Source organism: Drosophila virilis, chromosome 5 (genome assembly GCF_030788295.1).
Source record: "Drosophila virilis strain 15010-1051.87 chromosome 5, Dvir_AGI_RSII-ME, whole genome shotgun sequence".
NCBI classification, from domain to species: domain Eukaryota; kingdom Metazoa; phylum Arthropoda; class Insecta; order Diptera; family Drosophilidae; genus Drosophila; species Drosophila virilis.
Genome location: NC_091547.1, coordinates 9,308,844 through 9,334,212, shown reverse-complemented (window position 1 = coordinate 9,334,212; position 25,369 = coordinate 9,308,844). Strand labels below are relative to the sequence as shown.

The window sequence follows — 25,369 nt, the reverse complement described above, 5'->3', positions numbered from 1 at the left end:
TTGTCATCCGACGCATCTCGACGGCCCGTCGCTGTTCGCTTTTCGCTTAATTTTTTAACAAATGTGCACATTATTTTTTTTTTTTTTTTGCCTTATTCTTGTTTTTTGTTTTCTTTTTTTTTTTATTATTATTATTATTTTTCGCACGCCCCGCGGTAGCAGCTGCTGTCTGTCGTCTGCTGCTTGAATTATGAGTTACAAATTGCGCGAAAACAATAAAACAGAAGGTCGCAACGTTGACAACGCGGCCGTGCGAAGAGCTCAGGCTTGGGATCTGTTTAATTTTTGCTTGGTTTTTGAATTTGTTTTTCAAGAATTTACAATTCAATTCTTTTGTGGGCGGCCATATAAACATTACGATTGCGTAAACATTGCGACAATCAAGAACCAGTTTTTTTTTTTTTTCTACCCCCTCTTTCATGCAAATGCAAGGTGTTGAAAATAATAATAATTGTTATCTGTAAATTTGCGGAACAAAAACTTAAGTGAAAAATAAGCTGAGCTAGAAGTGCAGAGACACAAGTACGATTAATAGAGATTGTTCTCTGAGTGTGCTGCAAATGTCAACAACTTTATAAAATGCCCAAGGCATATGGATTGTGCATTTATTAAAGCTTTGCAAGGCAACTGTATAAAATATATTTAAATATATTTTATTTTATATAATTTATAAGATTTATATTCATATTTATTAACTCGAGCCAGAAAATAAATAAATATAATTGGAAACTCGCCAAAAGCAAACATTAATACATTTTAATTGCTTTCTATTTTCTTTGAGAATGCATAAATAAAATAAATATTGCAAATTTTAACTATTTATTAAGCAGCTTTAATACAAATCTCTGCTGTTAGCTGACACAGAAAAAGTTGGAATATTCATTTGTTTTATGAACAACCTTTTTATTTAAGCAAACTTAATAATATAAATTCTACTGCAAAGAAATTCTACAAAAATATAATACCCTGCCTAACTGAAAGAGTATTTAAGCTTCGTCACGTTCCTTATGGATTAACGTGTATTCTTTACTTATGTCTAAACTTTTGTTAGTTTCCATAATTTGTGTAATTTTTGTGTAGCGGCACTTTGATTGTAGAACCGACTAATTGCCGCTGAATGAAGCCGTTAATGTGCACATTTATATTAATATTAATATTAATATTAACTTTATTAAGATGTGTCTAGACGTGTTTTTTATTCCTTCGATGATTTTTACACAATTTAGTCATCAATTTGTTTTTGTTTGTCTTTTATTTATTTGATCATTTTTTTTTTTTGTTTTGTCACGCACCCACAAAGTTTCTCAAATGTTTTCCGTTTGCAATAATTGTTGGAGATTTTAGCATATAAATAAACAAATTAATAGACAGTGTGTGTGTGTGTGTGTGTGTGTGTGTGTAGGTGTTGCCAGCGAGCAAAAGACTTAGGCGACAAACTTGACACAGCAACTGCCGCAGCAATTGAAACGTTTTGAAACGTTTTCTTGCCGCATAGATTGCACCATGAAACTGCAAATTTCTGGGTTAACATTAACACCAGATGCAAAACCAAAAGCAGAGGCTGCAGCACACAGAAAGCAAAAAAAAAAAAACAAGCAAAACAATTGACAGGCAGCATTGGCCACTTTAATGAGCGGGTTGCCGTGCTCAACAGTCGAGTGGTTGGCAGCAGTTGCCAGTCGCTTGTTGCTGGTAATTTAATGCGCTGCCTCATGGACTCCAAAGCACGACCCAGACACGACTCTGACTCTCCGCCCGTTGCTAATTTGTGTGAGCCCTCCCTCTCTCGCTTGGCAAATTTATAATATCTGTCTCTCGCCTTTTTGGTTTCTTTCAGGCAAACCGTTGCTATGAGCCGGACATTTGCTGTCGCATGCCATCGACTACGCTGACCGAGGATGGCTACATTTTCAACCTGCCCGAGAAGACATTCCCGCTGCCCACCAATCCCACCGTGCCCGCCGTGCGCACCACACAGCCCGCCTATCGGCCACAGCCCACAACTGCGCCCGCGCCTCGTCCCACCAATGAGTATCTGCCGCCCACAACCACACGTCGTCCCGTGGTTGATTATCTGCCACCGCAAACCACTCGCCGGCCCATCTATCAGCCGCAGCCGACGCAGACACGCGCTCCGCAGCCGACACGCCCACAGCCCACGCAGCAGCCGTACCGCCCACAGCCCACGCAGCAGCCGTACCGTCCGCAGCCCACGCAGCAGCCCTATCGCCCGCAGCCCACGCAGCAGCCGTACCGTCCACAGCCCGAGCAGCCCGCACCCACCCAGCCTGCGTACCGTCCACAGCCCACACAGGCGCCGACGCGTCGCCCCACTAACGAGTACCTGCCGCCCGTGTCCGTCAACGAGATTCCACACCGCGAACCGCGTCCCACACAGCCGCCACGTTATGAACCGGACCGTGTGCCACAGCCGTCCAATGAGAAGCCCGTGTACCGCGGCGAGGATCAGCTCTCGCCCCAGATCTTCCCCACGCCCGGTGCCGCCGATTTGCCCAAGCACTATGCCAAGTGCGCCTCAGCGCTTGTCTGCAGCCCGGAGAACTATTGCAATGCCATTGGCGTGCTGAGCGATACGCCCCTGCAACTGAGCCCCATGGAGGCCGCCTTCCGTGTGCCGCTCACCGACTGCCTGCTGCCCGACAGTGGTGCGCCCGGCAAGTGTTGTCGCGATCCCAACTATGTCGATCCCTGGCCCGTCAATCTCGCCGGCGTTTGCGCCACCCGCAACAAGCGGTAAGCTGGGAATTCGCTTTGAAAACTAACCTGGAACAGTTGCTTGACTTTGTCCGATTTCATATTTGCAGCACCAAGCCCACGGGCGTTAAGGATATTGATGCCAACTTTGCCGAGATCCCATGGCAAGCGATGATTCTGCGCGAGTCGAGCAAGACCCTGCTCTGCGGCGGCGCCATCATTGGAGACGAGTTCGTGCTAACCACGGCCAGCTGTGTGGACGGGTAAGTTTCCTTTTTTTATCTAGTCTCTAGTCTCTAGAAGATTACAATATACGCCCTGCCGCTGCAGCGTGCCCGTCAATGATGTGCGCATCAAGGCCGGCGAATGGGAGCTGGGCAGCACCAACGAGCCCCTGCCCTTCCAGCTGGTGGGTGCCAAGACCATTGACGTGCATCCCGCATACGATCCCTCGACCAAGGCCAATGACATGGCCATCGTACGCCTGGACAAGCGTTTCGAGTTCGCCACCCACATTCAGCCCATCTGCATCAGTGACGAGGATCCCGGCGCGTCCGAGCAGTGCGTGACCACCGGCTGGGGCAAGCAGGCGCTGTCAAGTAAGCCCAGAAGAAGAAAGCCGCCCAGTCTATGGCCAACTTTGATTAATTCCTTGCAACTCTCACATCACAGTTCATGAGGAGGGCGCCATTATGCACGTGACCCAGACCTCAACGCAGGCGCGCAGCGATTGCGGTGCGGACGGCACCAGCGTCTGCAGCGCCACCAAGTTCGATGCCTGCGAATTTGATGCTGGCAGCGCGCTGGCCTGCGGCAGCGGCTCCAATGTCAAGCTCAAGGGCGTCTACAGCGGTGAGAACAATTGCGGCGAGAATCAATCGGTGCGCTTCGCCAAGCCGGACATCAAATGGATCAATCAGGCATTTGCTGATCGCAGCAAGCCGCTGCTCCTGAAGCGCTTCTAGAGGCGCCTCGGGCCGCTGAACTGGATTTAGCCAACCAATCGAGTGTACAACAAACGGAAGATGATATCCAGAATGTTGAGCAATCAATGCATCGGGCGACAGCTCAACTGTTGCGAACGTGTTTTTTTTAGTTGAACTATTTTTAATGTAGCCAACTTTGCGCTGCTGTTAAACTCTTTTCACTCTTCCCCAAAGCACCGCCAGCACCTGCACCATCACACTGACCAGCAGCAGCACCATCCCATCGCAAACCACCAACCAGTCCAACCACATCTACCCCTTCATATTTCTAATTTATTCAAAACAAGTGTCTTTTGTCTTAACCTTTCTTTGAGTTTTTAACTGCCAGCGTTTCTTCTTGAATCTATTTCTATTTTAGTTCAAATAAGCAAAGTGAACAATTTTAATGGTATAGAAGTCCAGCAAGTTGTAAAATATTTAATTATAAGCCTAGGTTCTACGGACAAACTCGATGAATTGCCAATACGAAAATTACGGACGAACGAAACCCAAAATTCAATCACATTCAAATCAAACAACAATGATGAACCGCAAACCTCCAAGTCCTTTGAGAGAAATTGAGATTATACAAGAAATATAATATTATTTTTGATTTTTTTCTATCATTTACTTTACTGCGTACCTAGCTTAAGCGATACCCGCCCATGCCCCTGACCCCCAAGTACTCCTTATAGATGTGCACCTTTTCACATATGAGAGCACCAATACCGAGATTTACCGTTATTTAAAGCTTTTTCCTATATCGTAAATCGTATAATATGTATGTATGTAATATGTTAAACATGTTGTATAAAGTGTCTATGCATCTAAATTTAGCTTCTTATTTAATTTTTAAATAAAGAGAAATTATTTAGATATATCGTAAATGCGCGCATTTATATTTCCTTTCATTCTTTTAATCACATTCAATTATGTATATATATATATATATGTATTAGTTTCTAGCCAGATCGTAGTTGGTCGTATACCAGAGCACAGATGCCTCTATGGCTTCCTGGAAGTCTGTAAACTTAAAGTCCGGCAATAGGCTGCGCAGCTTGGCATTCGATGCCGTCTTCTTGTGTTGTCCATCTGCTTTGCTCGTATCACAGACGAGTTTACCCTGGAAAAACAAATAGCTTTATAAGTATATCATCATTTAAAATAAATTAATTGGCTACGGTTGCCCATGGCTCACCTTAAAGTTAAATGCCTTGGCTATGGCTTCCGCCACTTCGTAGATCGTCACCTCCGACGATTCATCCACGCTAAGCACAATTGGCTCAACGCTGTCGTAGTTTCGCAGCACCCATATCATCAGCTTGGCCAAGTCCAGAGAGTAAATGAACTGACGCAATGGCTTGCCACTGCCGTAGACTGTAAAAACCTTTTCGCTTTCGGGCGTTTCCGGATGCTCTGTGCGCAGCTTGTGCATGCGATTGATCATGCCCGGTATGACATGACTCACCTCGGGCTTATAATTGTCGTGTGGTCCGAATATGTTGCAAGGTATCACAGATGTATACAAGTGTCCGTACTTGTCATGATATGCGTGATTCTGTATGTCTATCAAACGCTTTGCATACGAGTAGCCATAGTTGGAGGCGTGTGGTGGTCCGTTGTGCACCATTGTCTCATCGATGGGGTAGGTGGTCTTGTCCGGAAAAATGCAGGTGGACAGGCAGGAGACAACCTTTGTGCAGCCCAGCTCATGTGCCGTTTGCAGCACATGATCGTTGATCAGCAAATTGTTGCGCTGAAAAAGATAAGATGAAATTTAAGGCTCTGCGAACAGCTGAGGCGGCGCCTTCTTACCAAGAAATCCAGATTGTTGTTCATATTGTGAAACAGTCCCCCGACCATGGCAGCCAAATGTATTACATGCGTCGGTTTCACTTTCTCAAAAAGTGCCTGCGTGGCTGCCAGATTTCTGCATTGTTTATAAAAGTCAAGCCAAAATTATGTGAAGTGCAAACAAAATTCACTAACGTCAAATCGGCATCTTTGGAGCCAGCAAAGAACCATTCCTCGTCGCTTGGCTGCTCATTTTTGATAACGGCCTGCAAGGCTTTGCCCACAAGACCAGTACCGCCCGTAACAAGCACCTTTTTCATAATTCTAACGGCTTTAATGTGTGAAGTTCACTTTTAACAACAAATTCAACCACCTGATAGACTTAATAGTGATGGTCAATGGGAGAAACGGTATGAGCGATATATTGAGTTTGCATGTCGCTGCTATCGATAGGGCATAAAATACCAAACATATCGATATGGCATACAATGGCAGACGTATATCGCCGGCTGCAATCGACTTCTTGTACTCGATACCTCATTTGTTGTTCGTCAGCCGGCTTGCAGTGAAAATTTGTTTATGCGTGGAAAAAATGCACAATAAATGAATAAATAAAATGGATACGCAAATTTTAGATGCCGTAAACGACTTTCTGGTAAGATGAAATAAAGCAGCAATTATAGTATGACCTCTAAACGCATTAATTTGAACAGAAAGTGGACTCCATAGATGAAGCGTTTGTAAGCGTCATTTTATTCAAGTCCGAGGATGACAAGGCAAGCAATTTTACAAATAATTTGAGTAAGTTAAGCCATAAATTCTGTTTCAACACACATTTAATGCGCACTTTTTGCAGTCACCGCATTCGGCAATGTGGAAAATCGGGAACAGGTTCTGCGCTCGTATTTGCTGCGGGCCGCAGAAGCACCAAGCTACCACATGCAGGTGCTGATGGGCGCGCTGCCCAAATTGGTGGATGCACACCTAATTACGGCAAGGTGGGTAAGCTTACAGCCATATGATATATCAATCTTAATATGCGTACAATTATAGAATGCTGTGCGACAAGGTTTTGTCCTGCGAGAAACTCGACTATGAGCGCAAAACTTTTTGGATCGAAAGTTTCCGGCTGATCAAAAAGGTTATCGCGCATGTGGACTATAAGGGCGTGCGTGAGATCATGAAGGCGTGTCGCGACAAGGCCCAATGGTTTCCACTCAATGTCAACGTCACATATCTACCCCAATTGCTCGCCGTGGAAGAAATCATACGCTTTATATTCGATCGTAACAACTGCCTGCTGCCCGCCTACTTCATAGCCAATGAAATAATGCGTCCGTTTCCCTATCACTGGAAGCTTAACAAACTGATGACTGATTTTGTTGAGGAATTCCGGGCTACAGCGCAAATGGTTTCGATCATTGGCCATGCAAATATGCTGCCCATTGTGGAACATTTTGGTTATGCCGATCACTTGATGAACTCCTGGCGACTGGATCACAACACCTTGAAGTTCAACTTTAAGGGCAGCCTGCCGTATGAGCCGGAATTGCTAGAGGATCAGACGCCGTTGTTGCGCTATGTGCTGGAGCAGCCGTATTCGCGCGAAATGGTTTCAGTCATGCTCAATCTCCAAAAGCATCAGAAGCAGCGCTACAATGCGCTCGAGGAGCAGCTGGTCAATCTGATAATACATGCTATGGAAATGACTGAATCGAATGATGCCACTGCGGGCAGTGGCTTCAATGCTACCGACGAACAAATCTCGCCCAATGAATGGGTTTGGCTGCATCTCTCCTCACAGTTGATTTACTTTGTGCTCTTTCAATTTGTCAGCTTTATGCACATTGTATTGGCTTTGCATGAGAAGCTATCAAAGCTGGAGCTGCGCAAGGGTCGCGATCAGCTGATGTGGATACTGCTGCAGTTCATCTCAGGCAGCATACAAAAGAATCCCGTAAGTAGGCCAACTTGAGCAACCCCTGATTGTAGCTTATAAATTCAATTTACTTTTACGTAGATCACCAACTTTTTGCCTGTGTTCAGACTCTTCGATCTGCTGTATCCAGAACAGGAGCCACTTAAGCTGCCCGACTACAACAAGTCTTCCCTGGTGCGTCACATGGCGCCCATCTGCATCTGGATACATCTAATGAAAAAGGCGCGTGTTGAAAATATGAACATAACACGACCGCTGCCAATTGCGCTGAAAAACCATCAAGAGTGCGTATTTTGCATTTTAATCTATTCTTTTTATAAACTAATATTTCTTGCAGCTTTCTGCAGCACCTGGTCGCGCCAAACAGCATGATGAACGTCACGTTGGGCAATGATTTTCGCATTATACTCATCTGCAATGCATACTCAACGAATCAGGAGTACTTTGCGCGACACATGAATGTATTGCTGGATGCCATGAATGGCAATGCGAAGTCAGCGAACGGCACTCCGATACCAGCTGTAACCTACTCCGTTTCAGTGCTGGACAGCCTGACGGTGCACAGCAAAATGTCGCTGATACACAGCTTTGTTACGCAAATGCTGAAACAGGCGCAGAGCAAGACATTGGTCCCGGCACCGGCGCTCATTGAGACCTATGCCAGATTGCTGGTCTACACTGAGATTGAGTCGCTGGGCATCAAGGGTTTTCTGAGTATGCTAAATAAGATAAATGTTAACTTAACGGCTGATTCAACATTCTCTTTATAGCTCAACTGCTGCCAACAGTCTTTAAGAATCAGGCCTGGGCCATGCTGCACACGCTAATGGAAATGTTCTCCTATCGCCTGCACCATGTGCCCACACACTATCGCGTCCAGCTGCTCTCACTGCTCTACACACTCTCCTCAGTGCCGCCGACCAATAAAATGCAGTTGAATCTGTGGTAAGTTTGTTATTCAAATATTGTCTTCAATCCCATATTAATTGTGCCCTTTCCGTAGCTTTGAGTCCACTGCATTGCGTTTGATAACCAGCATTGGCTCCGCTGAGTTTCAGTCACAGTTTTCGCGCTATTTGAATGACAAGTCGCCTGGTGGCGTTGCGTCCAATGAGAGCGAGGAACTAAATCGTGTCCTCATCTTGACGCTGGCGCGTTCAATGCACGTTCATGGCGGCGGCGATGAGTTGGCCGGCTGGTGCAAGGACTTCCTGTCCAACATAATGCAACACACGCCGCATTCGTGGCCAATGCAGTCGCTGGCATGCTTTCCGCCCGCACTCAACGAGTACTTCACACAAAACAATCATCCGGCTGAGAACAAACAGCAGCTGAAAAAGTCCGTGGAGGAGGAGTATCGCAATTGGACATCCATGTCCAATGAGAACGACATCATTGCCCACTTTATCAGGCCCAACACAAATCCGTTGTTCTTGTGTTTGCTTTTTAAAATCATATGGGAAACGGAGAGCATCAGTCCCGTGGCATACAAGTGAGGCACTGCCAGCTCAGCCACCTGTAAAACAGTCCTTTAATAGATCTTACTCCTTTTTAGAATTCTGGAAGGGATCAGCGCACGTGCCCTGTCCACACATCTGCGCAAATTCTGTGATTATCTGGTCGCCGAGGTCGCCAGCTCTTCGGATGGACGTGACTTTATACACAAATGTGTGGATACCATCAATAACATGATCTGGAAGTTCAATGTGGTTACCATCGATCGCCTGGTGCTCTGCCTGGCGCTGCGCACGCACGAGGGCAACGAGGCACAAGTATGTTTAATCATAATTCAGTTGCTGCTGCTGAAAGCCTCCGAGCTGCGCAATCGCGTGCAGGAATTCTGCAAGGACAATAATCCTGATCACTGGAAGCAAAGCAATTGGTAAGTAAAACTCTTTTCAATAAATTCAAAACTGAATCTTATATTTGCTTACATTTTGCTTTCAGGCATGAGAAACATTTGCAATTTCATCAAAACTATCCCGAGAAATTTGCGCCGGATGAGTCTGCGTCGCAAATCCCGCTACCCGTCTACTTCAGCAATGTCTGTCTGCGATTCCTGCCAGTGCTCGATGTGGTCGTGCATCGCTTCATTGAGCTAACCATACCGAATGTGCACCAAATTCTGGGCATCATATTGGATCACTTGAGCATACTCTATAAGTTTCATGGTGAGTGTAGCCGCCTTTTCTCGCTGCACATTCATAAGCTCTTATTTTCTGTTTTCAGATCGTCCCATTACCTATCTGTACAATACGTTGCACTATTATGAGCGCATTTTGCGTGATCGCCTGCCGCTGAAAAAGAAGCTGGTAAGGCATTTGCTTTAATCCGTATTAAACACTGTTAAAGCTGTACTTCAAACAGGTTAGCACCATCACAAGCGCGTTTAGCGAGATACGTCCCGCCAACTGGAGCGTCAGTGAGCCGTATAAAGTTTATCTGCAAAGTCAGGACGCTTTATGGACGCCCGAGCTGAGCTACTACATGAATCTCATTCGAAGATTGGCTGACAGTGAGCTATAACCAGAGTTCTCTTAAAACATATATTAATGCCCAATTTTGTCTCCCATTTAGCTATCAGCGGCAAGAATGTCTTCTATACCACCGATTGGCGTTTTAATGAGTTTCCTAATGCACCCACCCATGCGCTATATGTTACCTGCGTGGAACTGCTTGGCCTGCCTTTGGCGCCTTCGGTGGTTGCGGGCAACATAATCGATGTGATTGTTAATGGTTACGCTGTGGTGCCGCAAAAGGAAATACACAGCTACATCAATGCGGTGGGCATTGTGCTGGCCGCCCTACCGGAACCCTACTGGAGTGCCATTTACGATCGCCTGCAGGACATGCTAAACACGCCCAACATGCTCAACTGGACATATCGTTTTAATGCCTTTGAACTGTTCAACTTCAAGACTGTGCGAGAAGCCATGCTGGAGAAAAGCTATGCTGTGGTGCTGGCAGTGGCGCATGCGGTGTTCCATCACATGGGCGCCTTCAAGCTGGCAGCCATGACCAGATACATCAAAGAGAAACTGAAGCCCTGTGTGCGCACCGAGCACCAATTGCTGTATCTATGCCATGTCTTTGGACCGTTTCTGCAGCGCATTGAGCAGGAGAAACCCAATGCGGTCGCGGGCATAGCCATATTCCTCTATGAGATGCTGGAAAATGTAGACAAGCAGCATGGACCTAAACCGTTGGAGTATATGGATCAAATTTGCGACTTTCTGTGAGCATTTATTGAGCCAAATATTGTGTATACATGTATTAAGAAACTTTACTTTTATGCAGCTATCACATTAAGTACATACACGTGGGCAATATTATCAAAAACGAATCGGAGGCAATAATCAAAAGGCTGCGACCGCAGCTGCAAATGCGTCTGCGTTTTATAACTCATCTTAATCTGGAGGACATACACACAGAGAAGATGTAAGCTTTATAAGCAAATTTGTGTCATTTATAATATTCATGTATTTATTATAATTGAATAGAGCTGACAGCAATGCAAACACAACCGCAAATGCAAATCATTCGCCATTGCAAGCACAGCAGCAGCAGCAAGCTCAGGCTCAGGCTGTGGCAGCCACAACAACCAGCTTGCCACTGGGCAGCGGCGGCAGTACTCAACAGCAAATGTACCTGCAACACATGCAGCAGCAGCAGCAACAACAACAACAACAGCAGCAACAACAGCAACAACAACACTTGCAAAGCATGGGCATGCGTCACAACTAGACAGCAGCAAATAATACTACTAAAACAACAACAACAACTAGCTTTAGCTTAGGTTCTACGTATTTATTTAAGTATGCATAGGTTTAGTAACAGTCCGGAATTCACAATTAGCACAGCTCAGCTTAGGGATCTGGTTTGGCCGCTAGCAGTTCACCTCGCGCCGTTCAGTTGTGCATTCGAACTTGTTCGCAATGTACGCTTTTTGTAGTTTACTTTTAACGCTTCTCGCCTGCTTGAGCATCGTTTGGAGTGAGCTTTGTGATCGCGGCACTGGCGAGTGCAAGGAGCTGTCCGCCACGGAGTGTCCAGTCTTATTCTATAATCAGCATCTGATTGGGAACGAGATCAAATATTGCAATGAATTTGAGGACATAGTGTGCTGTCCATTGCCTCTTAACAGGCAAAACCAAGCGCCAGTGGATGTGACTCGTCCCTTTGAGAAGGGTAAGCAGCAGCACTTTTTATTTAGCAATTTAAATAACCCCACGCTCTATCTTTACCAGAATGCAAGCACTTTAATGATATCAGAGCTTCTTGCCATAACTCGCCCTTCATTGTGGGCGGCACCAAGGCAGAAGCTCGTGAATTTCCCTTCATGGCGCTCATTGGCACCATCGAGAAGGGCGAGAAGAACATTAAATGGGACTGCGGCGGCACATTGATACATCCCAAATACGTAATTACGGCCGCCCATTGTCTGGTGACGATTGAAACAAAGGAGCAGCGTCTGGATCCCAACTTCGACTCGCCCAAGTATGTGGTGCGGCTGGGCGAATTAGATTACAATAGCACCGAAGATGATGCGCAGCCGCAGGACTTTAAGGTCGTCAATTACGTGGTGCATCCCTTCTACAGTGATGATGATGAGGGCAACCTAACCAACGACATTGCCGTCATTGAGCTGGATGCAAATGCGACTTTGAACGAGTATGTGGCACCCGCCTGTCTGCCGCCCAGCACCGGCAACGAGAATCTGCAGCTAACAGCCGCCGGCTGGGGATTAACCGAAGATGCGGGCAAGAAATCCTCGCATCTGCTCAAGGTAACCCTCGAGCGTTTCGGCGATGATCTGTGCGAGGAACGACTCGACCTGGACATACAAAGGCGCACCCAGTTCTGTGCGGGCTCCGTCGACAGCAATGGCGACACCTGCAACGGCGACTCGGGCGGGCCCATTTTCGTGCAGCATCCGCATTACAGTTGCCTCAAGCTGCTCCTTGGCATCACCTCGTTTGGTCGCATCTGCGGCACAAGAGGTCTGCCCAGTATTTACACTAAGGTTCACCTCTACACAGATTGGATTGAGAATATTGTGTGGGGTGAGTAAATTAAATGTTGTCTTCAGTCTGCAAATTGTGTTTGTTTTCGTCTACTCGTTTTATCTGTGTAAATTAATTATAAATTATTTTAATGAAAATGTCATTTAAGTAATTAATTGTGTTAAAAAACTTTTATCAAACGTGTTTAACATATTTAAATATTATAACCGACCTCCTCCACCTATTTTACATCAAAGTCCACACAGAAAATTCTATAGCTCTTATATAATTACTCTGAGAAAGTTACAGTAGACTTGCAAAGCTTTCCAGTCAATAGTAATTGTAAATCCCCACGGACTGGTTTTATGCATATATATATGTATATTACTTTAAACATATATGTACTTTAATCGTGTTTACAAAATTTGTGGGTAAAAAGTGAGGTTAGGGCCGTTTGTCTTAAGATATTTGTAAATTGATTTCCTTAGCTCTACTGCAAATGATAGAGTTAAAATTGAGCTATATGACTCCCTCTGATCCGCATAGCTGCTTCTAAAAATCATTGCGTGTAATAATATATGCCTTTATTGGCATTGTTTTCCACTATGACTCCGAATTCTATTCTTATGTTTCGCTTCGGAATATCGTAGACAATGCTGAGAGTAGGAAATTCAACTGTACTTCTCATACATAGTTGCTCTCTCTCGCTCTCTTTCTCTCTGGCTGTGCGGTTTCTGATTTTCGTCGTTCACCAATTTGAGCAGATCTAAGTGCTGCCACTCAAAACTGCACTTTATTGCCACTTAGTTAAAAAGTGATCGTCCGTTGCATAGCAAGCAGCTGCTGTATGGCAACATTGAAGCTTTGCCTGCTCTATTACTCACGCGCTCTCAACAACGTTTGCCTGTAAGTCCGGCTTAAGCTGGCGCTGCCAGTTAGTTTTTCGACGTGCTACCAAACAGACGTGTGCTGCGCCAGAGCTATTGTGATTGTGTTTGTGTGTTTGCCGCCGAATTGTGCAAGGCACGTACTGTAGTTGATCGTGTGCTCACTGTGGGGCCCGTATAGAACGCGCCATTGCAATAAATCAAGCGAAAAGTATTTAATTAGCAAAAAAAAATGCAGCAAAGCGAAATGTACATTCGATGCGCATTCGATTTTTATTGATTAACACATCGCACACAAACAACCAAAGCGCGTGTGTGTGAGTGTGGGTGCTACGATCATCGATAGTTGTGTTAGGGGTGCGCGGAGTGTGCAATACCACCGTCTTACCGTTGCTTCAGTACCTTAGATCGTAATACAACTCTACGTTCAAAGTGCCGCGCGACTGCATTGTTTTGACTTTGATCGTGTGCTTACCCCGCCCCTCGTTGCTCGGCTACCTGCCCCCGCTGTCAAGCGCGTGCGTTTCGTAACTTTTGATTAGCTTTTTTCTGCGATTCCAAGACTCGTCTTCAAGTGCCCCGTCACCCGCACCGTCACCCTCTCCGACTACCTAGCAGGAGCTGCAGCTCACCCTTTGGAACATTGCGCTTGGCGTTTTTGTTGTGTTTTTGTTGTTTTTTTCGTAACTTATCGCCGCCTACATCGCATAATTTTTGCAGCTGTTGCCGTTTCGAAGGTGAGCATCAAAGGAATTCACATTTGCCAGTTATTGTTCTTCTTTGTATTGTTGGCAGGAACACGGGCATAAATTTATTTATATTTCGTTTCGTTTCTTTTTAAATACCCAACGATATGTTGTTCTGAAAGTTGTGAACTATAAATACATGGGACAGGTGTCTTCCGGTTCGTCAAACTCTTAAGTCAGACAAAACGTCCTTAGCTTAAACCTTTTGGGAATTGTAAATGAAATTTGCATTTGCTTGCCTCACTATTAGAAATATGAATTCACAGGCTTGATTTTAACTTGGGGATAAATTAATATGTTCGTCTTGTGCATGGAACATTTGGATTCTAATCTATAGAAGCTCAAATTTCCAAGCAATCACTGTAATATGATGATGACACACCTTTTCTTCATACCTCATCGATATTTTTTCAATTATGTTTTTGCCATACGATTTGATTATTGCATATTGGTTGACAGCTGCTTTTAGTAATTATTCAGCCTTCACAATTGCCGTATCGAATGCTCATCCAATGTGGGCTGTGGATGCTGTCGCAGATGAGATCATTTCTAAAATCAAAGACCGCAAGACGACGAGCACACACAGCACACAAAAGAATGGCCAAAATAAAACAAAACAAAACAAGGCAGAAAAAATACCGAATTCTTGTGTGTTTGGCTTGTAAGTCCATTAATCACAAAGGAAACGCTGAGTCCGCAGCTCCAAAGTTTTGTATACTGAGTCAGAGACGATATTTAAATACTTTCATTAAATACAAATGCGGATTGTTTTGATGTTAATGTCTCTTTTGAGCGCTTTGTGAGTTGTTTAGCCTGTCTTGACTTGTCCAACAGAATCTACGCGTAATTAATTGTCGGTTTTGTTAACCGAGCCGCACTTTTACGGCCTTTGATAAGAGCCACTTGGCAAAACCGCCAAAAGCATTCAAACTGTATTCAAACTCTGCTCTGACAGGCTCTTAGAATCGAATCTGAGTCGGAGCGGTTTCTAGAAATACGTCGCACTCAGCTTACAAATAAGCTAACGAATTTCGATTTTCCGATATCGAATAAAGCGCAAGTCATAGCCCAACACTTGAGAGCAAAGAAACAAAAAAAAAAAAAAAAAAACACAAATGACCTTGAGGGTAATAACTCTTCGGTGTCTGTTAGTCATGCCTGGAATGCAGCCGGACCGCATTGGCGGGCAGTACGCCAGTGCCTTAGCCCCCAGCTGCAAAAAAAGGCCAGAGCTAACCAAACCGGATGGCATCTGCATGCATCTAACAACCGAACAGCAGAACCCACACACACAACAGACACACACACACTTATACATACAGTGAGCGTTAGAAGTATTCGTCAGTGAGTCGCTGCTGTCCACGCAGTTATGAATAGAAGCTTATGGATATTAAATTTTATGAACATACTTAGAACGATATGCCACAGAGAATTTCAATAAACGAAATGCCAATAAAATTTTTTTTAAGCCCAGAATAAATACGAAACAAACAGCTAAAAGTGAGAATGCGGGGAGCCGAAACCAGTCGCCGGATTTGTCTAATGTGCGGGCGCCGAATACGTTTCGGTTAAGCAAACTGGTTAGAAATACAGACAGAGAGAGCTAGAGAAAAAGACAGAGAGAGAGAGAGAGCGAGAGAACAGACGCTGCTCAATTGGAGATTCGTTTGCTGACAAATAAAACCTTGATGCGCATCTTGACTCTTTTAGCTGTATTTTTCATATAAAATATACAACAACAACAACAGCTGCCAGCATTTAGCTGTAACATTCCATTTAACCAACTGAGCATATTTCACAGCTGAATAATGAATTCGCATATTTGTGCAGTTGTTGCTTTGGCTTTAATCACAGTGCCAAGTGCGCAGCATGTCTACAAATAATAGTTGCTAATAAATGAAATTTCAATTAGCACATCACATGCCAATTGTTGTCTTAGTCTATCCTTATTTGCGTTTATGTTTGTATTTGAAAGTTCGTTGCCTAAGTCTTTCGTTATGGCGCGAGGTCAAGCACTGCAGAGCGTGCACACATGTGCTGAAAGGTTAAAATAATGCGCTGCACATGTGTGTAAGACGCGTCACGGGCCACAGACCACTCTCTAAAGCATATTCATTTCCGCTCGGGCTTTCAGTTTCTTTTAACACTTGTAACTTGCCCTCTATATAAATTAGAGCTGGCAAATCAGCCATGTAGACCTCAGATCTATGCGTTTAACAGCTGGCTGTAAAATTATAAATTACCCTTTAACCCAGCTAACCCCCCTCTTAATCATTCTGTTAAGCCATAAGCCTCTGTGCCTGCGTAATCTGAGCCTTTGACTTGCCTGTAACTTGCTCTCGATATTAGTTAGAGCTGGCAAATTATTTATGTAGATTTTGATATCTTTGCGTTTAACAGTTTGCTGTCAATTTATAATGTATCCCCAGCCCCCTCTCAACCCGTCTGCTAATCAATAAGCCTCTGTGTCTGCCTCTTTGCACGCTGCGTAAGCTGAGCCTATCAAATCTTTGTATATGGCCTCTCGAATAACACATATTTAACGGGCTGGTGTCAAATTTTTGCTGCAATTGGCAGTCGATCCACATTGATTTACCCCCTTCCCCCCCCCCCCCCCCCCTCGGCTAATTATTTAGCCGCAGCCTTCAAAATCATACGCTAAGTTATTTTCAAACATGTTGGCCATTAAGTGGCATGCAGGGTATTTAATAGCCGCACAACGCTTGATTGGCACACACTTATTGGTTTTTGGCATTTAGTTTTTGGCTCGAATTAATAATTGTTTTCAATGCCATCGAAGCAGCAGCAACAGCAGCAGCTGCACACAATTTGTAAGCGTCTCGTGTAAATTGCCATAATCGTAATCGCTCATCAAAAAAATGATGCAATTGGCCAACAATCAATCAGTTGGGCGCGTGTTCAACAGCGGCTGCGGCAAGCGACCTTTAGCATAGCCAACGATCTTAGTCAAATTATAAATCAATGCACGGCAGCATTTATGAGGGCTTCACAACTCTTTTTTTTTTTTAAAGTCACGCAAAATTTCGCTGAAAATGACACCCAAAACTGTTTTCAGCGAAAGTCGCAAATGCAAATCATTTGCCAGAGCCAAACAAAAGCCGCCCGATTTTGCCGTTAATTATTTCTGTTTTTTTTTTTTATTTAAATCAAGTGTGTAAAATGTAAAAACCACGTAAAATAAGCAAAAGTCATTTGTGAATTACAAAAAAAAAAAAGAAAAGGATTTCTCAAGTGCTGCTTGGCAACAGGTGAGCAGCCATCGGGCATGTGTCTAATTGTGATTTAATGTTTATAAATACAATTTACGTGTGCACACATCAATTCGCAATTTGTGCGCGGACTGTGCCCATAACAAACTGAACTTGAGTTCAAATGAAGCTACACTAAACAAGGTACACAACAACAACAACAACAACAACAAGAACAACAGGCCGATGAGTCGAGTCTGAAGTGCGGGGCCCAAGTCAAGACCCAATCGTTGTCGTCTCGACTGCCTTCTAATGCCAACAAACCGTTCAGGCAAAACGGCCATCAGTTTACAATTGTTTGCCATCTTGAGATGAAATATGATCTGATAGGCAATGTTTGTCTATAAACACGTCTCTCTGTGTGTGTGTGTGTGTGTGTATAGCTCGAATGTCTTTGCAGTTTTTGGTATCAAGTTAAATAGACAATAAACACGACAAGCGTCTAACAAATAAGCGCTTAACGCTGCTGCCTGAACCCTGACCTCGACTTTGACTATAATTTTTATACCATTTTTTTTTTTTTTTTTTTTGGTAAATAAAGCTTAATAAAACTTGTGTAGCTAGTTAGGCTTGATTCTTGTGAAAGTTGATTGCCGATCTGTCTAGGTATGTGTGTGTGCTTGAGTGTGTATGTGTGTGCGTATCTGTGACTTTCCATAAATGCGTTTTAGAAACCAACAAAAATAAACACCAACATTTAAATTCACAGATAGCCAGAATAAGCAGTCAAACTTGCGCAGGCGACTATGAAATACTCTAGCAGGCACAAAAGCAGTGAGAGTGATCTAGTCGGGAGTGCCCGACTCGGAAATACCCTGAACTTTTCTGTTACCAACACCAAATGCAGTTCGTGTTGGTGTGGTTGGGGGAGGGAGGGATGGCGGTAACTATAAAATATAGGGTAGCTATAAGTTTCCAGTGCAATGTGTCCAAATTTTAAGTTCCTAAGACTCGCATGCGCTTATATAAAATGGCGATAATTTGTGCGTAACTCAGACTTGAACGCCAAACAAATTCACCTTCACGGTGTTACATATTGGTTAACATAATGTAAATAACTTAAGCAAGTGTAAGAAATAGCTCCCAAAACGTGCTTCTATTTTTGTATGCTAAGCATACAAACGAAAGACTTAAGACACGAACTGGCTGCACCAGTTCGACTAGATTACATATCGCACAGCTAATTTATGTTAATTTGATCCATAAATATGCATCATTATTTATAGCTAAGCAGTTGACACTTTGCAGTTTCCAGCCAAACAAAATTACTTTGGCGATAATTAATTTTTTTTAACGCTGCATTCCAAGGCACAAACAAAGAAGAAAAAAAAACAAGCGCCAAGTGAAATAGAAAACTGATTAATGAAAATCAATCGAACGGACCGCAAACAAACGCAACTTTCACTGTGTTTTGTATTTTTTGCTTGTGATGTGTTTATTTTATTAATTAAATTGATTAACAAGCAGCCAGGCCTAGCAGTTGACCAAAAACGCGGAGGCCCAAATGCCAAATGTTGCAAATGGGCACTCGCATCAAAGTCACCCGAGGACGCAGCGTTGGCCAAGTTGTTAATCAACGGGGCAAATACCGACAGATCCGCAGCCGCGACGCGACACGACACGAGTTGTTGGCCAAGTGCCGCTATTTATGTCACCAAAATAAAAAAAAAAAAACTAAGCCAAAAGTTAAACGAACGGACAGACAGGCAGGCAGGCAGGCAGCTGGCTATGGCAAATAGCCTGATAGCAACTGTTGTGGGCCAAATTGGCATCGAGTGTTTGTCAATCACAATTTCGTACAATTGCGGCATCAAATTTTGGCCAGTTCGCAGCGAATAGAAATCAAATCGCGCTCTCTCACAATAATCATACGCATCATAATGAGCAGCAACATAATGACGCCGACTTTCGCAGCTCGTCAGCAGCTCGACGTCAAAAGTAAAATTAAAAAAAAAATAATAAAAAAAATAAAAAACTCAAGTAGCAGCCAACCGCTATAGCCGCTGGCCATAACGCACATAACGCATACGCCATGTGTGCCTGTGTTCGTATTTTCGTTGCCTCTTTCAGTCGAACTTATCAAAACTCACATTCAACGTGCAGTTCATCAATAAATTGCGATTAGAAAGTTCGTGTGTGCGCTATGAATATCATATCTGTTTAATATTTTTATTAGCTAATAATAATAATAAGTTTGACTGGCTTTGGCTTAGGCTCTCAGCTGTCTGCGGCTCACGTTCAAAATCTAATAAAATCAGTTATATTGGACAATTTACATGGCAACAGCGTACGGCAATTATATATTGTGCAAAGAATTCTGACGTTAAACAAAGCTCAAAATAAATATTAATATTATTATAGGGAATGGATAAAGTACCCCAACATATTCCAAACATTTGTTTGTGTACCTTTCCATATATACTAAAATAAATAATTCCGCTTTTTCAGCTAAACAATTTAGCTTTCGAATAAAAATAAAAGAATTCTTATCAACTTTCTAAAGCATATGTTTTTTGGTTAAATATTATATGGGTAGTCCCAGATTCCGTTCTATAAATTAAACAAACATCCAAAAAAAAAATACGAAAAGTATTTATAGAAAGTAGCATCTTTTTGACTATAGAGTTGACTGAGTTTTGTTTTATAATGTTTAAAATTTTATTTAATGTTGTTGGAATAAAATATCAAGCCAGTTAAATACAAATTTAATATATGGAAAGATCACCAAAACCAGCATTAAATAAAATAATATAAATTACACAAAGCAACTTGTTATGTTCTGGGAAAATTTTCAAAAAGTTTCCATGCATGCAGAAGAATTTCTCAAATCTAACTAATTGAAATTAACATAAAACGAAATGTATTCAGCGTATAATCTTCTATTAACATTAAAAACGAATAAAATGCCTTTTACAAATAAACTAAACTATTTTCCCAAGCTGAAAGGGGAGCTTAATTAGGAAATAATACAGAAAAATAATAATATGCAAATAGTTTTATTTTCTTTAATATAATATTATTAGTTTATTATTTGATTTAATTAGCGTTATGGGATATTATATGATATTTCTATGGTCTAAGATAATGCCGAGTCCTAGATGGAACTGTCTAAGTTAATGAGGAAAGCATCCTTCGCCACCTTCGACTAAACCCGCCTGATTTTGATAAGTTGCATATCTGAAGGGGGCACTGCTTCAGAGTTGAATGCCATAGTTCCACTTGGACGCCAATCGTAGTAAATCTTTGGGTATAATAAGCCAGTAAAGCTTTGATAGTTTGGCCTTAGCCTTAATTAGCGTGCTTGATAAGTCAACAAGTTCTTAAAGTTTCCGAATATATTTCTTATATATATCAAGTAAAATTTTGTATTAATAGCTTTTCTCTCAGATTTCGCCTTTAATAATGACTAAGTATTTAAGCTAACTGTTTTTGCAGATACGTTAACTTGTGCACTCCCAGCAATTATTACACAATTTTTAAAGCTCTATTTAAAATCAATTTCGACTCTTTTACTTAATTTTCGTTTTGCTTTTTTGTTTTCTGTTGTTGTTTTGGCCAAACTATTTTCTAATTTTGGTAATTTCTAGTTAAAAACTGGAGCGCGCTCGCAAATTGCGCGCTCTTGTTGTTATTTTGTGCGATGTTTCCCTTGGAAGCTGCCACATTCGATACGGTTACAGCTACAACTAGAGCTACAGCTAAAGATACAGATACAGATACAGATACTCAGATACTTGCACACTTGGCCGCACTTGTTGCCGTCTGGGAGCGCATGGTGTGAGTATCTATCGTAAAACCATTAATAGTTGACTATTTTGTTATGGCCCAGCAACCGGTTACTGGGCACACACACACACACACACACACTCACTTGTTGGCGGTACAAATTTGTATACGTTTTATTTAGCTGTTGTATTTTGAAAATTGTATCTCAAGCTGAACATGAATGAGCTTTTCGAATATTTCGTAACCAGTTGGACTGCATTTTTTTCTGGCTCGCTGTTGTTGTTGTTGTTGTTTTTGTTGTCGAGCAGCGAACAGCGTGGCCAAAATGTTTATGCCTTGGCTATAATCGATAGCCAGAGCAACAAGCACGATCACAACAAAGTCAAGTGTGTTTTGCTGGCAGGCATTGAAAGAACTACAAAACGCGCTCTTCATCTGCCAAGCTGAATTGTTGGCTTAATTGCATGTGAATTGCACAGCTGCAACAATTATGTTAATCAAGCCTAGATTCTAATTAATTAAAAGCGTTAAATAATTACAGCAGCCAGTGTAAGTTTAACCATAATGTTATGTAATCAAAGAAATTTGCTCAACTCATTGCGTGCCTTCGCACGAAACAACAGGGAAAAGTATCTTGTAGCCAAAGCTGCTGCTGGTAAAGCGGTATCTGTATCTGTTGCATTTGTATCTTTAGCTGTTTACGTTTCCAGCTGTGCGCCAAATTGCTCAAGCTCTTGGTACTTGGTAAGAAAGCACGTGAAAATGTGGGCATATTGCGTTACAGCTAAAATAAATAGCCAAGAAATGGCTAAAAAGCAAAAACCGCTGCACAAACAGCGCGCACAAATTCGATGCGGGTCAGCTACAATTTCATAGGCCCCACCTCCCCGCCCCGCACACACTCCTCTGGCCCGCCCGTATTGGCAATTTGTTCTAACCCACTTGCGGATCCACTTGGATCTATGCTCTAAATATTTTTTCAATTAAAGTTTTTTCAATACTGCGACAGCAGTTTCTTATTTTGTGTTTACATTATCTTAATTAGCTTATTTTTATTAGCTTTCCATACCCTGTGCATATTTCAAAGGTATAAACGGGTATGGTTCACGATTGGACAATATCTGTTCGTCCCTTTGTCTGACTGTCAACCTCGGAGAACTGAAAACTAGTTTGCTGTTAGTTCATTCTGCTATTCCCCCTTCTATGCGATTCTCATAAGGTCAACTAAGTTATGCAGACTTTGAATTTCATTATCTGCTTTACAAGTTTTTGTTTGTTTCGTTCGTAATATTGTCAACTCCGCTCCCTTTTATTTCTCTCACTCTCTCTCTCTTTCTCTCTCTCTTTCTGTCTCTCTCTCTCTCTTGTTTTCTTAATGCCATTCATATTTATTCTGTTTCTTCTCCGTTTATGCCTACGAGTTTTCTCTCATACGAGTCGCTTTCTGTATTTATCTCTCTCTCTCTCTCTCTCTATTTTTTACTTCTCCTCTCGCTGTCTTTCTTCTACCTATCGCCTCGCCTCTTTTTCTATTACTGCCTCTCTGTTTCTCTCGAGTTTACTGGCTCTCTCCTTCCTTCTCTCTATTTCTATTCCTATATTTTTCTTCAGCTTACTCTCTCTCTTTCTCACCTACCCTTATCTTTCTCTCGAATTTGCTTTATCTTCCTCTCTGACATTCTCCCTTAGTCGCTCGGCGTGAATTAGGTTGTAGTTAAGCTTTTTTGATGTGTGTACAGGGTATCTCTATGTCGACAATTGCACTCTTACTTGCTTACATGTGCACTTAGCTATTTATTTGTAGTTGTTGTCGCCGTTTTAACCAGCTTGATATGTATGTAGTTCAATGTCAAGCATTTTGTGGTCAGTCGTCAGTCACAGTTGTCGCCGCCGCCGTCGCAGTCGCTGCTCTCAATGCCAGCCAATTTCTAGAGTAGCCAAACGAGGCAGGCCTCGACAAAAAAAGAGGGAAAAAACATGATGAACAACCCAGACAGACCGAACAGATCCAACAAAAAAACATATATATATACTACTAACAACAGCTGTTCGGAAGTTGAGCTACCGTTACGGCTTATAAAAGATTGTAGTTTATATATATATATATATTTCTCTGATTAGTTGCTATTGCTTTTGGCTTGGCATTGTACAATGACTGGTTAGATTACGGCTTTGGGTGTCCAGGCATAAACTTTAATTACAAGCCAGTTGTCGGCAACTGGCCAAAAAATGTGTAGAAAAAGCCACGGTAGAAGTGGAACGTGCAAATGGTCAAGCATCTAGCTCTAAGTCGACTTCCACATCTTCATTTTTAACTCCAGCTTGTGCTGCTTCTACTGCGCGTCGTTCCAATTCTGTTTTAAATTGTAGTCATTTTTGCCAATCATTTGTTGTTTGGTTTTGTTGCCACGACCAACTAACACCAATTGGTGTTCATTTATCTTGCCACATGCAATTTGCCCGTCAAAAACTGAGCCACAATTTTCCATATCAAAACAATTCGAGGCACGACAAAAAACAACAATAACAACAACAACAACAACAACGGGCAATACGACAAACGCTTGTGCCACACATTTGAGACGCCCATTTGAGACACCATTTGTTGGCCAGATTTGTGGAGATTTGTTGAGATTTTCCACGCCCACCAAACAGCTTTCAGCTATGTTTTGCAGGTAGCTGCCACAGTTTAGGTTCGGCTTATTTATGAGTATTATTTATAAAGAAACGAAGCTCACAAGTATTTGTACCCTGTATACATGCTGATAGATAGATGGAACTGATGGCCCTCAAATAAACTGGAACAAGTTGTTGCATGTCTTAAATTAATCAATTTTAATCAAGGGAAAATAAGCTTTTAAAGTTACCTTAATCCGCAGAGAAATCAATGTATTTTAGCATGTCTAATTAAGAAGCTTTAATAGTCATTAAAAAAATCAGAGATAACTATATTGTTTAGCATCTCTTAAATTTAGAAAATATGAAGACATAAGACTTAAGTATCAATCGCCGGACTTCTTATATAAGCTATTAATCAAACTTTCATTAATTTTTAACAGCTAATACCGTTTAAGCCAATGTAAGCTTTAAGCTTTAATATCTATACTTAAAGCTCAAAGCTCATGTGCTTACAGAAATACACTTCCCTTGCATTAATAGTATGTATTAAAGCACTTTTTAAGCTTGCAGCTAGAATAATATATTTCAATTTATACAATCAGTGATTGTTAAGTTTAAGCTTTAAAAGCGCTTCAAAATGCTTGCATAAAATTAAGCTGAATTAAAGCTCAAAGCTTTGCCAACTTAGCCAACAATGCATTTGAAAGTAATAAGCATAAAAAATGGTATTCTAATAACTTTTTAGTCTATTTCCCATAGAAGCCCTTTAACAATTTGCCAGGGTATACTCACGGTGCAACAGTCACGCGCTGCATAATTCTTGACTGTGGTAACTCGCGCTGATTTCTGGCCCGTGTTAAGCACGTCATTTGCTTTGGCAGCTGTCATTGGCTTTGATTAGTTTGTTGAACGTTGAAAATAAATAAAAAAAAACCTTCGATTTCACTTCCCAACCCGATTGAAGGCGTCGTTCGAGTGTACTCTGTACATTGAACCTGCGTTTCACACGCAGCTTTGCCGGCCAACTGAGCTGTGTGTCCAATAACCAAATCTGTTGACGGTTTTCAAGTTGCAACCGATGCTGTAGTTGGGTTTATGGCTTCATTACACGCCATGTAAAAGTCTGTCACCGGGCGCCGAAAAATATCTTTCAACATATTTCTCCTCGCTTTTTTTTTTCATTTATTTTTGTCCCCCTCTCTGTTATGAAAATCTATTTTAATGGCTTTTGTGGGCTGAGAAAATTTCCTGGCATTGTTTTTTATTTTTTTTTTTGGTTGCCTGTTTTTCATTTTTTTTTTCTGTGTTTCTTTTTGTTTTTGCATAAGAGTACTTTGAGTAGTTGCGGTGCAATACATACGCATACTTTGAGTACTTAGCGCTAAGGCAATAAGTAATTTTTTTAGAGCTCAGCTAATGATGTAATTTTTTGGCATTTGGCATGTCGTAAAATAACTCATTTACCCAAACGCATAACTGATAGATAATTTTTTGTAATTATAATTTATTTTTTCTCTTTGCAGTGCCACAAATTATTGTACAACATAAAATACAAATACCAAAATGTGTCAATAATTTATGTTTGAAAAGTTTAATTGGAAAATGTGCACAAAATAACGTGTAATTTGCCATTGGCCAGCTGTTCCGAGGCACACGTGTGACTGAAGGTGTGCTCTTTGTGGTTGTTGTTGTGCATTATATCATTT

The 25,369-nt window shown here is 42.2% G+C and overlaps 4 protein-coding genes across 6 annotated transcripts in view; 3 read left to right on the top strand and 1 right to left on the bottom strand.

The window, feature by feature from the left end:
* The window catches only part of scaf (scarface), an 87,210-nt gene extending 81,773 nt beyond the window's left edge, over window positions 1-5,437 (top strand). For all 3 annotated transcript variants that reach the window (XM_015174572.3, XM_015174571.3, XM_002050545.4), the window contains 4 exons: window positions 1,838-2,754; window positions 2,826-2,978; window positions 3,046-3,314; window positions 3,388-5,437. In XM_015174572.3, the coding sequence (XP_015030058.1) occupies window positions 1,838-2,754; window positions 2,826-2,978; window positions 3,046-3,314; window positions 3,388-3,680 (1,632 nt within the window). In that variant the 3' untranslated portion in view covers window positions 3,681-5,437. The remainder of the gene's footprint in view (window positions 1-1,837; window positions 2,755-2,825; window positions 2,979-3,045; window positions 3,315-3,387) is intronic.
* Gmer (GDP-L-fucose synthase-like protein) lies at window positions 4,324-5,870 on the bottom strand. Its single transcript, XM_002050546.4, has 4 exons — window positions 5,670-5,870; window positions 5,496-5,610; window positions 4,879-5,436; window positions 4,324-4,803 (listed from the first exon to the last, which is right to left on the bottom strand). The coding sequence occupies exons 1-4, from the start codon at window positions 5,792-5,794 to the stop codon at window positions 4,636-4,638; spliced, it is 966 nt and encodes a 321-aa protein (XP_002050582.1). The 5' UTR covers window positions 5,795-5,870; the 3' UTR covers window positions 4,324-4,635.
* Window positions 5,871-5,993: 123 nt separating this feature from the next.
* MED23 (mediator complex subunit 23) lies at window positions 5,994-11,157 on the top strand. Its single transcript, XM_032436668.2, has 15 exons — window positions 5,994-6,129; window positions 6,188-6,275; window positions 6,331-6,472; window positions 6,528-7,431; window positions 7,495-7,697; window positions 7,751-8,127; window positions 8,184-8,358; window positions 8,417-8,905; window positions 8,969-9,295; window positions 9,361-9,584; window positions 9,643-9,725; window positions 9,781-9,928; window positions 9,991-10,648; window positions 10,711-10,851; window positions 10,914-11,157. The coding sequence occupies exons 1-15, from the start codon at window positions 6,091-6,093 to the stop codon at window positions 11,155-11,157; spliced, it is 4,242 nt and encodes a 1,413-aa protein (XP_032292559.1). The 5' UTR covers window positions 5,994-6,090.
* A 188-nt stretch (window positions 11,158-11,345) lies between these two features.
* Window positions 11,346-25,323, top strand: LOC6627024 (venom protease). Its single transcript, XM_032436673.2, has 3 exons — window positions 11,346-11,601; window positions 11,661-12,476; window positions 25,187-25,323. Exons 1-3 carry the CDS (start codon window positions 11,349-11,351, stop codon window positions 25,285-25,287), a joined length of 1,170 nt encoding a protein of 389 aa, XP_032292564.2. The 5' UTR covers window positions 11,346-11,348; the 3' UTR covers window positions 25,288-25,323.
* The last annotated feature ends 46 nt before the right edge of the window (window positions 25,324-25,369 follow it).